This window comes from Amphiprion ocellaris, chromosome 12 (assembly GCF_022539595.1).
Source record: "Amphiprion ocellaris isolate individual 3 ecotype Okinawa chromosome 12, ASM2253959v1, whole genome shotgun sequence".
Classification (NCBI taxonomy): Eukaryota; Metazoa; Chordata; class Actinopteri; family Pomacentridae; genus Amphiprion; species Amphiprion ocellaris.
The window spans coordinates 32115711-32130252 of record NC_072777.1 but is presented as its reverse complement, the minus strand read 5'-3'; the positions used below and the strand labels follow the sequence as shown (position 1 = coordinate 32130252).

The 14542-nt window shown below is 38.3% G+C and overlaps 1 protein-coding gene across 4 annotated transcripts in view; it reads right to left on the bottom strand.

Annotated features, from left to right (window-relative positions):
- Window positions 1–13978, bottom strand: part of mfsd2b (MFSD2 lysolipid transporter B, sphingolipid) — a 32927-nt gene extending 18949 nt beyond the window's left edge. Inside the window, exons 1-4 of one of the 4 annotated variants that reach the window (XM_023277735.3) lie at window positions 9015–13978; window positions 8255–8630; window positions 500–625; window positions 248–372 (exon numbers count right to left, since the gene is read on the bottom strand). In XM_023277735.3, coding sequence (XP_023133503.1) covers window positions 248–372; window positions 500–625; window positions 8255–8614 — 611 coding nt within the window. In that variant the 5' untranslated portion in view covers window positions 8615–8630; window positions 9015–13978. Of the gene's footprint in view, window positions 1–247; window positions 373–499; window positions 626–8254; window positions 8631–8810; window positions 8990–9014 lie in introns of those variants that run through there. The other 3 variants (XM_035951617.2, XM_023277733.3, XM_055015668.1) reach the window with 3 other exon arrangements.
- Window positions 13979–14542: the final 564 nt, after the last annotated feature.

Below are 14542 nucleotides of genomic sequence, written 5' to 3'. Positions count from 1 at the left end.
ACCTGAAAAAAAACTGAAATATCTTCTATAAATAAAATATTGCTGCAGATATGAATCATTTTGGACTTAACTGTGAACAAATAGTTTCACTTCATCCATAAGAAACAATACTGCAGTTCTGTTTTTTTTAAATTCATCATAGTTCCTTAAAGTTTTCTCAGAATATGAGTGTTTAAATGGTTGATTCCAAACACTTATTGTTTCATTCTGAAGCCCTGCAGAGTTTTACTTCAGTTTCTGAGCTCACCAGGGCATGAGTCTGCCGATCTTGGTCCATCTGCTCTTTGTAATGAAGAAGCCGACGATGGGGTCGGTCACGGCGCCCCAGGCTTTACCGATGAACAGCACCATGGAGGCCTGGAAGGCGTTGATCTGCAGAGTAGAACCGAGACAGATTGGACTTTAAAGCGCTTCCAAGCACTAATCTACCATTATTTTTATAAACAGAAGCCACACACACACATCCTTAAACTTCTTCATTCTCCTCCAGCGTGTTTACCTGGGCCACATCGAGCAGGTAGATCTGCAGGAAGAAGGCCGTGGCGCTGGCAGCTACTTCCTTTGGTGCACCGCCGATGGCAAAACACAGTTTACTGCATAATGACAACTTCTGGCTCAAGTCGGTCTGTGAAGGCAAAGAAATAAACTATTACTTTCCAGGTGATAGATACGAACACGAAACTTCTCCAGTTGATTGCTTACAATAAGACAGTGACTTTTTGAATTACTTTTTTGTACTTTTATGTTTAAACATGCAAATATTGGTGTTGCTTTACAGCCAGTATTCAAGTATATGCACAACAGCATTTAGTAAAGCAAACTAAGCCTCATGATTAATCTGAAAATTAGTGAAATCTGCTGGTTCCACCCATGATGGATCCTCATTCTTTACTGAAAAGCCTTTGACATGTCCTTAACTAAGCCAGAACATGGCTTAAAGTAACAAGAACAACAAACAAATGAAAAGGGCTCAAAGATTACGATTGTAATACATGACATTATAGTGCTTATATGCAATATAGAATACATTCTATCAGGAATATACTATATATCAATATAAAGTTGACAGAAATATAAATACATAATACAATTTGATTTGCTAATATTCAAAATGTATGCAAATAAGTTAACTCTGAATCACGCTGTCATTCTATCATATGTCATTTCTATTGTAATGAAAATACAAGAACAATATGATTATATTTGTAAACTAGAGATTCTAAGCTTTTATACAATGTATAACATGTTGTGATTGCCATGAGTGAAATGGCCACAATAGCCCTTTAGCTCTGTCAATTTTCGGTAAAAAAGAACCAAAAACTTAGTGGAAAATATTACATTTCTGGGTAAAGTAAAATGTAATGTAAAAAATTACTCTGGGAATGAGTTATTTTTGGTATGACAATATATCGACCCCTATGAACACCAGTTTTTGCAGTCCTAAAATTAGCCCACATCACCATTTTGATATCTCAAAATAGCAATAAACCAAAATCTTGACTGCTAAATTTGCCACACAATAAATTCTGCTGATATACAAAGCCTTAAAAGTTGGTGAAATGTCGACCAAAGTCTGCATTTTGAGTAGAAAGTATAAATATGTCCAAATACATACACTTACAAGAATTTTCTACGGGCTGAATACCAATCCAGGTTGAAAATTTTCCATTTTCAAGTGCCAATATTTAAAGGTTTGAGTGCAAAATAACAAATATAACAGCAGCAACTGTTACAGCAACTTATTTTTTAATATCCTGTCTGATGTGACAGAGATTGACCTAAGATAAAAAGTAATGATTCACTAGGTCACCGTAAAAAGTAGCCTTATTAATAGTTTAAAAGCCGCATTTTACAGCAACTCACCAGAGAAGCACTGTAAAAGGCATTTTTTCCCACTGCTGATGGTGTCTAAAACAGCATTTTAATGTTAGTCACAAGTACACCATAACCAGTGGTGTTTAGGTCAGTCTAAAAAGCAGAATTTGACTACCAGAAAAGGCCATAAAAAGTCCTGTTTTCAATGACGCAAATGTGACATTTTAATACAACGTACTGTATCAGCAAAAAAGTTGCATTACACCATTTTAATGTAACTTACAGGAGCACCATAAAAAGGGCAGTTATGGTAACTCAGAAAAGTATTGTAAAAAGTATCTTTTTGATGGAATATAAAGCAAGATTTTAGTGTAAGTCTCCAAAGCGCAACAAAAAGTGTAATTTTTGACAGCATAAAAAGTGTTATTTTACAGAAACTCATCTGTGAACTGCATTTTTCCCCCACTTTGGTCGTGTCAAAAGTAACAGTTTAATGTAACTCAATAAACCATAATAAAAAGTGCCGTTTTTGATGACACAAAAAGCAGCATTTCACTATAACTCATCAGAAAACCATTAAAAGTCATGTTTTTGACAGCTTAAAAAAAGTCGTTTTACTGTAACTCACTAGAGTGCAGAAAAAAAAACAACACCGTTTTATGGCACGTTTGATCTTCCATAGTTTTCTAACAAACACAATCTAAACTACCTAAAGCTTGTTTCCTTTAAAACTCAATTTAAGGACAAACTGATTCCAAATCATCACACATTCATGCTAAAGTCCAATAATGTCCATCCATTATCTATACACCGCTTAATCCTCACTAGGGTCGCGGGGAGTCCAATAATGTGACATAAGGAATATATTTAGATCACAGTAAGCGCGTATTTATTATTCATGTTTTCATCAGACTCCTCTCTGAAACAGGATGTAATTAAAAAACGTGTCATTTTGTTTCGCCGCTGAGCCCCAATGATTCAGTGTTAGCATGAAAAACTGCTCATTTCTCTTACACAATCTGCAGAAACACTTCCATTTCCCCTTCTTCTCATAAGAAGACAAGCCAGCACTAACTAAGGTGCGCCACTTGTGACTCATAGCGCACCTCGCAGTCATTCCTGTCTGAATCGCTTTTATATTTCAAGTTGCTCTAAAAATATCTTCATGATTCAGTGTATAGAACCACATCACAACATCTCTGCTGGGATGTATGAATTCCACTCCCTGAGAAAACTGTCAACTCTAAATCATCGGTCAATGAGAGGTTGCTCGTTTAGAAGATGAAATAAAAGGGAGATCAGATGGAGACCCCCTGCCGGCTGTTGGCATTGTGGTTTTGCCTGAGAAAAAGAAAAAAAAAAACCCACGAGTCATCCACGGCTCTGCAAAAACCATCAGACACGTGACTACGCAACAAGGCCGAGCTTTCATCTTCAGACTAAAACGAGACACCGCAGTCTGGGGAGTCCAATATTTACAACCGCTCGCTCGCACAGCATCAACCTTCAGCTTCCTCCTGCTTCTGTGCAACCTTTCTGGTGTCACATCCCCGACTCTGGCCCCCCGTTGGAGCTCCATGAAAGAAGGGAATCACCAAAGTAACCACAGCGCTGTTATTACCCGGGCTTCTTTCGCCCCCGCAAAAACACCGCGGGCCTCCGAGAGAATTACCAGGAGGGAGGTGTGTAATTATTCAATCGCAAGACAAGCGGCTCGGAGGTAAGTAAAGGCCTCGCAACTTCAAAACTCTCTCTTCTTCCACTCTCACTGCAATTATCCCTAATTGGAGAGAGAAAAAAATCAAAGTCTTTGGTGTCTGGAGAATGCTGCTTAACTGATGATGTGCAAAAAAAAACCAAAAACTTCTCACTGTGTGTCTGACTCCAAATGCTTTTTCTTTCCCTCAAAAATCTTGTCATCAAAGAGGATAAACAGGATATCCCTTCTACTGTTGTCTGGATGCACAAACAAAACCACACACACATACAGTATATATTTATATATATACAGAAATACAGAGAGAGAAACACCGGCCAAGAAGAAAGCGAGCATCTGCAGAGTTCCGACAGTCAACAAGAAAAGGGACAAGGACAGATAAGACTAATCTCTAAAGTTAATGAATCTTTAACCATCACAGGCAGAACAATTTAAATCAGCACCGAAAATAATTAAAGAAAAGAGCTGGAGGAGGGAGGAGGATGGGGAAAAAAGCAAACGAATTCTCAAAAAAATCAAAAAAATAAATGCTGAGTGTCTGCGTGCGAAGCTGGAAAAATGACACTTTAGACACCAAGCGAAGGATTTTCTGGCAATTCTGGGCATCAGGGCAGATTACAGTAACACGAGTCGAAAACAGCAGCTCCGTGACCTCGCTTCAGATTATGGATTATATATGAAAGATGATGAATACCAAAGGACAGGTTGATTATGCCAATGGCGGCAGCGAGTCCTTCAAATGTCGAAACTGCACTGCAAAAAATTAATGTTTATAACTGTCATTTTTAAAAAAATTAACAATAGCTTCTAAAATCACAGAAAAATGCATAAATTTAAACGTACATTGTAAAAAAATAGTCTAAAACTATAACAATATCTGCATCAAAATCATTCTTTTTACAATGTTTGACTGTAAAATGACACTTTTGTTCTGTATTTAAATCAGGAAAAAAATATTTTGCAAATATTTCCTATAATTTTAAAGAAAAATATGTAAGATTCAAGGATTAAGATTATCTTACAGAAAATATCTTCTAAAATCACATCATAAAGTATCAATGTTCATGTCGATTGTAAACAAAACTGCACACAATGTCCATCAACAATATGCATATTTTTGAATTTCTTTCTTTTTACAATGTTTGACTGTAAGATGACACCCTTTCTTGTATCTAAATCAAGAAAAAAATGTTTTTGCAGGTATTTGCTATAATTTTAAAGAAAAATGCTAATATTAAGAATTGGTAAATAGTAAATAATTTTTTGAACAGATTTTCACTATTTTTCGAATGAAATACATAGAAAAAGATTGCATGTTGACTACAAAAATGGCAAAAAAATGCACATAATGTCCATATTAAAAATTGGCATTTTTACAAAAAGGAATTCAATGTTTTGTTTTGGAATGTTACAGGATTCCAACATTTTATTGTAATTTTTCTGGCACCCTTGCAGTCAGATTTTCATGTGTTTTTTGTTTGTTTGTTTTTTACAGTGTAGGGGTCGATTGGGAAGATTTTAATGAATATGTTGATGATAAATTTAGAATAAAACAAACTCAAAAAAAACTTCATAAAACCTCATCTAAATGCCTGGTTTATCTTTGTTCTACTTGTATTTAACTAAAAGAGACTTTACAACATGTACTTTTCAGTGTTGATCGACTGTTTCTAGTGACATATAACCAACCAGAGAGCAGCTGCAAGAACAAAAGAATACCAATAATCAGAAAAATGCTGAATAATCAGCTGACCCTGCAGCCCAACCCTTATGGAATCAATTCAAAATCTTTTTCTTCTTCTTGACCTTTAACATTTAAACTAGAAAAGCCACTGAGAACAACAAACACAGCCTGGTCACGATATATAAAATAATAAAGCACACGGTAGTTATGCTGTATATATGCACAAATCATGCATGAACATGATGGATGACATTAATTCAGATAAATGCATTCACTCTGCTCTATGTCGGTCAAAAAGGATTTGAATGGATTAAAAGGTAATGGGTTCTACTTATGTGAAGCATATTAATTAAAAGCCAGTTTCCCAACGTCAGTATTACCATGACAATCATGAAACAGTAATTCATGTATAATCCACAATGTAAAGATGGAACAAAGTCCTTTATTCCGTCTGATAAAGTCGCTCTCAGGTTGAACATTTAACCCCAAAAAACTCATCTCAGTGCATCAAAATGACATATTTAGAGAAGTGCTGTCAAATGATTACAATTTTAATCAGAATCACAGGGTTGCTGTGGATTCATTTCGAATAATCATGATTAAATATCATTTGTTTTAAATCTATATTAATCATGTTTTTTATATATATATATATATATAAAAAAATATATATATCATTCACATTTCCCACAGAGTCTTCCATTTGGAGTTGGCTGCACTGTAAAAAATGCTCATAAATTTTACGGTGAAAAACTGTCAAACCATAACAGGAAAAATCTGTAAACTTCAAAACAGTTTGAATCACCGTAAATAAGTTCATCAGGTGAAAACTGTACATTTTTAAAAAAAAATTCTTACAGATTGGTTAATTGCATTAAAATTTTTCTGATTAATCAGGATGATGGATTAATCGGCATTAACGCAATTTTGACAGCTCTAATTTAGAGTTTTATTTTTAAAAAATCATCCTTTTTTGCTTTAAAATGGCGTAACATAACGCTACACCATCATGTTGTTTTCTTGATTTACTCGAGCACAGCAGCTCACTAACGATTCAGCTTTGTAAAACTACTTTGCACTAAAAAAAACCCGGAAAAATACAGAAAGTCTCACTCTGCAAGGTACATATAAAACCCCAGAAATCTGTGTTTTTGAGATACAGTGCTGGTAGAAATACTCAGTCATGATGTTGACTGTTTATTTCACCCATAATGTGTCTTCTAGAATAAAAAAAAATCCATCTGAACATGTTAATAAGGTAAAAATCTTGATTTTCACTGGAAGGGGTCTTTAAAAATCTCCTCTGTATGAATTTTCACAGCAACAAAGCAGAACTTTTGTGATAAGCTGGAATTTGCTGCAGCATTTCACCACTACTGACTATGGATCCATCACTTCATCTCATTTACAACTTATGAAAACTCTTAGATCTATCATTTCCCACCCAAACATACTCATAGGACACGTCTCACACTTCAGATTCCTTCTGTGGTTTTTGTCTTCCAGAAAAAATGCAGTGACGAATCTACACTGTAAAACAGGATCAAGTTGGATCAACTTGAATTTATTAGATTTTACCTTTGATAAATTGTTGGAAATGTGATATTTATGTTTTTTCATGTACTAATAAAAGGAAGGTTACAGATTGGATGTTTTTGTTCAATTGTAATTTTTAGTGGAATTAAATGATATACTGCCTGCGATTTATCTGCTAATTTTAGCCACATTTTCATATAATTAGCAAGAAAGCCATCTTTTGAAATGTCACAAAACATATGTAAGAACGAAAATGCAAATCAGGCTTGTTTGGGAGAGAATACACTTGCCTATTGCGAAAGGCTGCAAATTACAAAAAAGAAGAACCAAACTAAAATTCAGTTGTCTATGAGAAAATGAAAGAAGTGTTCAGGATGTTTTTGCAATTGAGAAAACTATAATTATTCTTTCATTTCAGCTGGTTTCGGTATAACACGAAACAGAAACACAAAGATACGACATCATGAATATTTGAAAAACGTGCTTCTGTCTTCCGTGAAGTTTATTTTTAGCTCAGACAAAACAGCAAAATTGAAGAAGTTTCATTTTCATTCGCTTTCCACCCCCCAATACTTTAAAATACGTATAAAAATACATCAGGAAACCACGATTGATGCCAATTTTTACACCTCAGCCAGGCCTTAAAACATTCATGGTGTAATTTCTTTGGGGGATTTGACAAAAACATGCATTAAAACATGCAGCTGGAAGCTGCCTCAAAGCAGACTGGAGCTTTACAGGCTCCTCAACTTCTGTTCACTGAATTCACACATTTGGTTTCTGTCATTTAGGATTCAATCTATTTTTGACATCAGTAAATGTCTGTTTCCTTCAGCTTCACTGTGATTTGCCAGTAGATACAGATTTCAAGACTCCATAGGATCAAAGCAAACCGAAAAAAGACATTGCATATTTGATAGAGGTTTGGCTCAGATGAGACACTTGCAGAACTGGTTGGATGGAGTGATGTAGTGCAGTTTCTGAGACACTGAGCCAGTGCTGACTAACCGTCATAGTATCGTGTTATGACAGCATTTCTGCAAAATGTGGTATCTGCCTTCAGGAACCCTGTAAAGATTTGGTTGTCTATATTTCATTTCCTTCATCCAGCAGCCTTTGGGCCTTTAGAAATAACCTGAGCATGCGAACAGACACATTGCTACAGAAAAAACAACCTTCCTGAGGGGAGATAATACGAGAAAAGCGTAAATTAACAGGGAAGTCAGTTAAATTTTCTCTTTCTAGAGTCTGTGATTCATCACCGACTGAAACTATCTTCCCATCAAGAGCAACAACTTCTCTAAAAATGAAAACAATCAGCTTCCAGGCATCGGATCCTCTATCTGTGAGAGGATTAAAGATTACAGGCTAAAACAATGATGCTGATTAATCACAGCTAAGCTACTAAAGAGACTGCACTTTCCATTTTTCTCCATCAATCCAAACCAGTGCGAGTGAACCTAAGCCACATTAACAGCAGCATAGTAAACACATGATCCTACCTGGTGAGAAGTTTTGGGGAACAGCGGCTCACTGGGCTTGATGAGTTTCCCCCCGGAGCTCTGCGCTCCTCTCTCCCCTTTGGTCATGGCTGATGAGAGGCTGAGGCTGTACTTGGCGTGCGTCGGAGCACCGAAGTGATTGTGGCTCCTCGTGTGAGCTCTGTGAGGCTGCTGCTGCCGCTGGGTGGTGGTGGTGGTGGTGGGGATGTTGGGGCTGTGCGCCCAAAGCTGGGACTGCTGGACGTGGCCGTGACTCCGGGTGTGTTGCGCGCCGCGGTGCGTGTGAGCGGTGACAGCTCCGGAGGTTCGGAGCTCCTCCTGCGCCTCTGTGACAACTCTGCTGCTGCTTTCTGCCGCCATTCACATGCTGCTGCTGCTGGAATGAGGCCAGGAGGAGGGAAGGGCAAAGTCAGGCATTAAAAAAAAAAAGAAAGCTCACCTGCAAGTGAAACATACAAACACAAGAATGCACGAAGACGCACGCATGCAGGAGAGAATACAGATGCACAACTGCACATTTGCGCACTCTACCCTTCCAAAAATAGCTCTAAATAACCTGAAACTGTTTTCCAAGCTGCATCTGCTTGCAGAGCTGCTCTGGAGAAGCAAAATGCGTCGATGTCCCGTGCAGGAGTGCGCTGTCTCTCTCCCATCATCTCACTGTTACTGTATCCATCAACACACCTGATAAAGAAGCCTGACGCACATGTAAATAGATGAACAGAACAACAGCAGAAGATTAAAAAAAATCTCATCTTACCCCGTGCTGATGGAGAATCTGCTGCTGTCAGCTCAGTTTGCTCAGTCAGTCGGTGGGTGAGTGAGTGAGTGAGTGAGTGTGACGGCCAGGATGAGAAGGAGACTGCGGAGGATGGAGACGGTCTGCGCGTCTCCACTCCTGTTTTTTTTTCGGGGCGCAGCTCCGTCACTGCGCCCTGCAGCGGCCGCCACGGTGTATGACATGCATGTAATGTATTGTACATGTGTGCGTGTGCATGTGAGAGGAGATTATGGCAGAAGATGGTTCGACTCCAGCAGTGTGCTTTTGAGGGGAGCTGCATTGGCAACACATTGCAATGGCACAATGCGACAAAAAAGGCATCACTCCATAGAAGATTATTGTGTTTCCTGCAAGATTTTCAAGTCACAAACAATCCTCTGCTTCTTATCATGATCCACGCGTAACACACAGTAGAAAAGATATGATTTGCATTATTTTTAGCTACTTTCTTGGGTCCTTTGGGGACAAACTTGACCGCAGAAGCCTTTCCTTCTTTCTGCCTTTACGCATAATTCTTTTCCCCACACCCTTGACATTCCAGTCTAGGTGAATGTCATTCTCGTGCAGCAGTGCCAGCTACAAGTGGAATGTGCACAATGCAGCTTGGTTTCTTCTCACCGGCAGGAAACTACCTGCGCGGTTCCTGGAACAGGCAGCAGGGAAGGTGTGTGTGCGAAAAGACGCACTCAAGCTGCATATTTCCCACAGTGCATCATCATAATTAACATTTCTTCACTGCTGTCAGATTTCATGTTACAGTAAACATGGAGGAGGAAGTGTGCAGATCATTTACGTAAGTTAAATACAGCAACGTAAAAATGCAATAGAAATAATTTTAAAAATCTGCATTCAAATTTAAATAAAAGTATACAGCAGCGAACTCTAGTTAAAATGGGACAGCAAAAGTCCGGCTTTTGTCTCTGACTGATATATTGTCATATGTGCCATCATCAGATTATTAACAGTGAAGCATCAGTGTGTCAGCAGCAGGCTACTGTTGTAGTTACTGCAGGTGAAGCTACTTTCAACCTCTTTATATCCTGTTTTATATGCGGGGGACAGCAAACATTAATGGGGAAAAAAAGAAGAAAAAAGATGCACAAGTCTGTTTTAGTTACGGATTGTTGCTGGGATGTTGGATCATTTGAATATTCTTTGAAATGAGAAGCTTAGAGGGAAAAATCACTTGTTGGTGGATAGCTATTAACAACTCAGAGACATCTGAAATGTGAACTGCACTTTGCTTTTTGGAAGAAGCCAAAATGATTGAAAATCGCTGGTTTAACTGCTCTTTGTCTATGTGTTGTGTTTTTAAAGCTTGCTTTATGCTCCATTGTGTCTGTCAGATAAGTGCGGTTAAGTGGAAAGTACATTTCTTCCCTCTGAAAGGTAGCAGAGTGTAAGCAGCATAAAATGCAAATACTCAAGTAAAGTGCAAGTACCTCAAAACTGCACAGTAGTTCAGTAAATGTAGTACTTACTTCCCAGTGTGTGTATGTGCAGTTGGTTTATCCTACTTAAAGAGACACTCCAGTGATTTGATGTTGCATTGTCATAAAGCTGAGACTCACAACAGACAGATTAATCAGAGAATGGTCAGAATTGAAGCAGCAGAAGCTGAGATATCCAGACTTTTAGTCCTCAGTAAGCTCCACAAACAAAATCCTCAAGTTTCAAATGATGACCAGAGTGTTTCAATTTGCCAGTAAGCTGCTGTTTTACAAAAAATACATAAATAAATAACCATTTGTTTGTGTCATCTCACATTCATATATCACTAAAGCATCAATGATATATAAAGACGAATGAAAACTTTCAGGCTCTGGTTGAATCTTACTTTTCTTTCTGTTTTGATAATGGCTGTTGACTTTTCTGGCTTCTATCAACTTGAGATTTTGTAACTTTAAGCTGGTGTTTTAATTTCAGCAAAAGTGAGAAAAGTAGATTCTTTTAGCATTGTGCATCTAATGTCCACGTTTCCTCCGATTTTTGTGCTGCAACTCAATCACTATTTTCTTTAAGTAGGAGTAAAGAAAAGAAAAGAACAGCAAGTATACTAAAAAAAATCATGTTTTACGTTTTATGTTTGAATAAAGCGTATACTTAAGATGGAAAAACTTCAAACTTTAGAATTAAGTTGCAACAACGTTCATTTGAGAAGAATCGAATGATCTTAGTGCACCTGACCTAAACAAGTCGCATTAATATTACTTCTTAACTTAATCTGGATGAACTTAATTCCAGTTGAAGAAATTAATTTTAGTTGGTCCAACAAAGGCCAATCAAAGCTGCCATGCCTTTAACTTTGCATAACTTTACACCTTAATATAATTTGACTTGGTTCATTTTTAAACATATTCACTCTCTGCACAGGTATTATGAATGGCAAAATTAGCTATAGAGGCCAAAATTGCTTTTTGTATCAGGATGTAAACATGTTTATTTCTGCTGTAAATTGGTGCATTTTAACACTGAGGTCTACGGGGGTTGGCTCGCTTTTTGGAAGCAGCCTCAAGTGGACATTTGAGAAACTGCAGTTTCTGGTATTGCAGCTTTGGTTTCACTTTTCAGCCCTGGAGATATGTAGCTGCTTGCACAACTAAATCATTCCCCTTAACCCTCCTGTTGTCCTCATTTATGGGCACCAAAAATATTGTTTCCTTGTCTGAAAAAAAAATCCAAAAATTTAGCAAAAAAATTCCCCAAATTTCTGAAAATTTGCAAAATTTTTTTCCCCACATTTTCAAACTTTAAAACGGGTCAATTTGACCCGCAGGACGACACGAGGGTTAAACACATCACCATTAGCAGGTCTCTCAAACTTTCACATACAGGCTATTTCCTGTAATTACTGTATGAAAACAGCTTAAACATTGCATTGTTTTGAACATTAACTTTACAGGGGGTCCTCGATTTTCACCGTAGGTCGGAACTCAGGTAAAAATGTAAACAAAGCTGTTATGTGCATCATGATATTGACCAGTTTACATATTTGTACAACTACAGTAAGGAAAACAGTCATTAGCTCACACTGAAACACAATTCGTTAGAAAAATACTGGCGAAAATGAAAAAGTCTTATAGTGCCGCATGACTACCGTACATACAGTATTCATCCACTCCGCTTGGCAACTAGTTCCACTGAACCAGTTCTGATGTAACGATGAAATCGTTAAACCGAGGACCAGCCCGTAATCAGTTCAAATGTAACGTGGGACGTCGTAAACCGAGGACCTCCTGTATAAAATATTCATTATTTATATTACATTATGATACTTGTACTGTAAAGCTGGCCTCTGTTTATGTTAATTGAATCAGTCCCAATCAAGTAAGCTGATTGAATTGTCCATTTAACTATAGATTTTTACTTTATTCACTGAATATTTAAGGAGTAAATCTTGTTTTTAGTGCAGGAGACCTTCAATTACATTAAATCAAATCATTTTCTCATGAGAAATCGTTCTAGTTCCTGACCCTGTAAAGAAAGCAAGTCCTTTTGTCTGGTTGGGGAATGTGTTACAGTTCGACACACACTGGAAATGTTATTTTCATGGGTACTTTTTCAGTCTGTGATTTATGATATATTGAGCCTTTCCCACAAAGCACTTTCATAAGCAGCTCTTTTAGTGCAAGATGCTTACTCTCCACAGTAAGCCTCTCACAGAGCATGACAACAAACATGTCATGGAGACCTCGGCTACTGAACCCAGACCTCTCCATAAATTCCAAGTATGCAAACCCCTCAACCAAAACCACATTATTGACAGGGACCGAGGCACCACCGCAGAAAAGTCAGGCATATGACCTGCATTAGAATGGGTATGTTTCCGATAATGCGTGAAGAGGAATGTGCAAAATGAAAGGTTGGCTGCTGCGCAAGTAAAAGGGTCAATCTGAAAGGAAATGTGGGAGTTAAAGGGAAAGTAATTCCCCGCATGCTTAGCCTTATTAAATATGTAGCACAAAGGAAATGTGCTCTCTTTTACTCTTTAGTCAGACCCCCTCTGGCTGCCAACCAAGTGATGCCTGCACGTTCAGGCTGAAATCCTAAATGTGCAGTAAACCCCTTCACAGGGGGATTCTTCAGAGAGGACAAAACACTGCTGCTGCTGCTGCTGCTGACTTTCTTTCCCTGACCTTGACTATCCCGAGGCTGTCAGCTCTTCTTCCTCAACCACGAGCAACAACACACCCCCTCCCAACCTCGCTTTAAATATTGAAGATGGATAATGGTGTTCACCTTCTTCCCGAGGCCAGGCTGAATGCTGGGAGACGGAGAAACAGGCACATGTAAAAGCACACACATGCTGTTGCACATGCCAAGAAACCAGGGATTCAAGAGTCGATAAAGACTCTGCAAGAACTCAGCTTTACCTCAGTCCATCTGCATAAGGCCACTGATCTGACTACTTGAGCCTGCTGTTTAACTCATTTTGCTTTATCGCTCCGACAGCTGAAGTGAATAACATCGATCATCTTTTTATAGTGTTCTGCTGAGAAACCTTTGGTCTTGACATTCATGCGGATGTTATTTTGACATGTAGCAGGCATTTAAAGATTGTTCCTGATCAAGCAAACCCCTCCATGGCAACAGGACTCCCCTCTGCAGGAAAAAGCATCCCACAACCCTGCAAAAACTGCTCAGGAACTGCTCAAGGATAAAGACCAACAGCACTCAAACCATCCAGATTCCAATCTGATCAAGTATCCATAGGATGTGACAGGACAATCCAAATCCATGAAAGTTCTACATCGCAAACTAGTGGAACCAAAGAATCCAACATCTGCCAACATCCCAATGCCAAACATGACATGTCACCCCAAACGGTCCTGTCTCTACAGCCCAGTGGGTCAAAGCAGTTATAATTGCATAGCATCAATTCACAACAAAAGTAATCTAAAGGCAGTTCACATAGTAAAGGAAGAAACAAAACACATCTAAAACATTCTCTTTGAGCAAATTCTTTGGCCACCTTGGGAAGAAAAACTCCCTTTTACCAGAAAGAAGCCTTGGGCAGAACCAGGCTTGGGGATGGAAGACATCCGTCTGGACTGGTTGGGGTGAGGGGAAAACAATAACCAGTAACTGCAGAGTAGAAATATGCAGCTCCGAAGCCAGAGACACCTGAAGAAGAGACAAAACACAAATTACAGCAGAGAGAAGACACTAAGTTAATGACATGCAATTGTGGCATATAATTATATGGAAGCTGAAAGAGAAGAAAGTTCAAGAGAGGCGCTCACTGCATCATGGGAAGTCCCTCAGCAGGGTATGTCTATAGCAGCATATCAAAGTATAGTTTAGGGTCACCAGAGTCTACCCTAACTATAATCTCTATCAAAAAAAGAAAAGTTTCAAGTCTGATGTTAAAGGTAGAGATGGTGTCTGTCTCTTTAACCTAAACTCAGAGCTGATTCCACAACAGAAGAGCCTCATAACTGAACATTCTGCCTCCCAAACTGCTTTTGGAGATTAGTAGCCATAAGTATGAAGCACTCTGTTTGGAT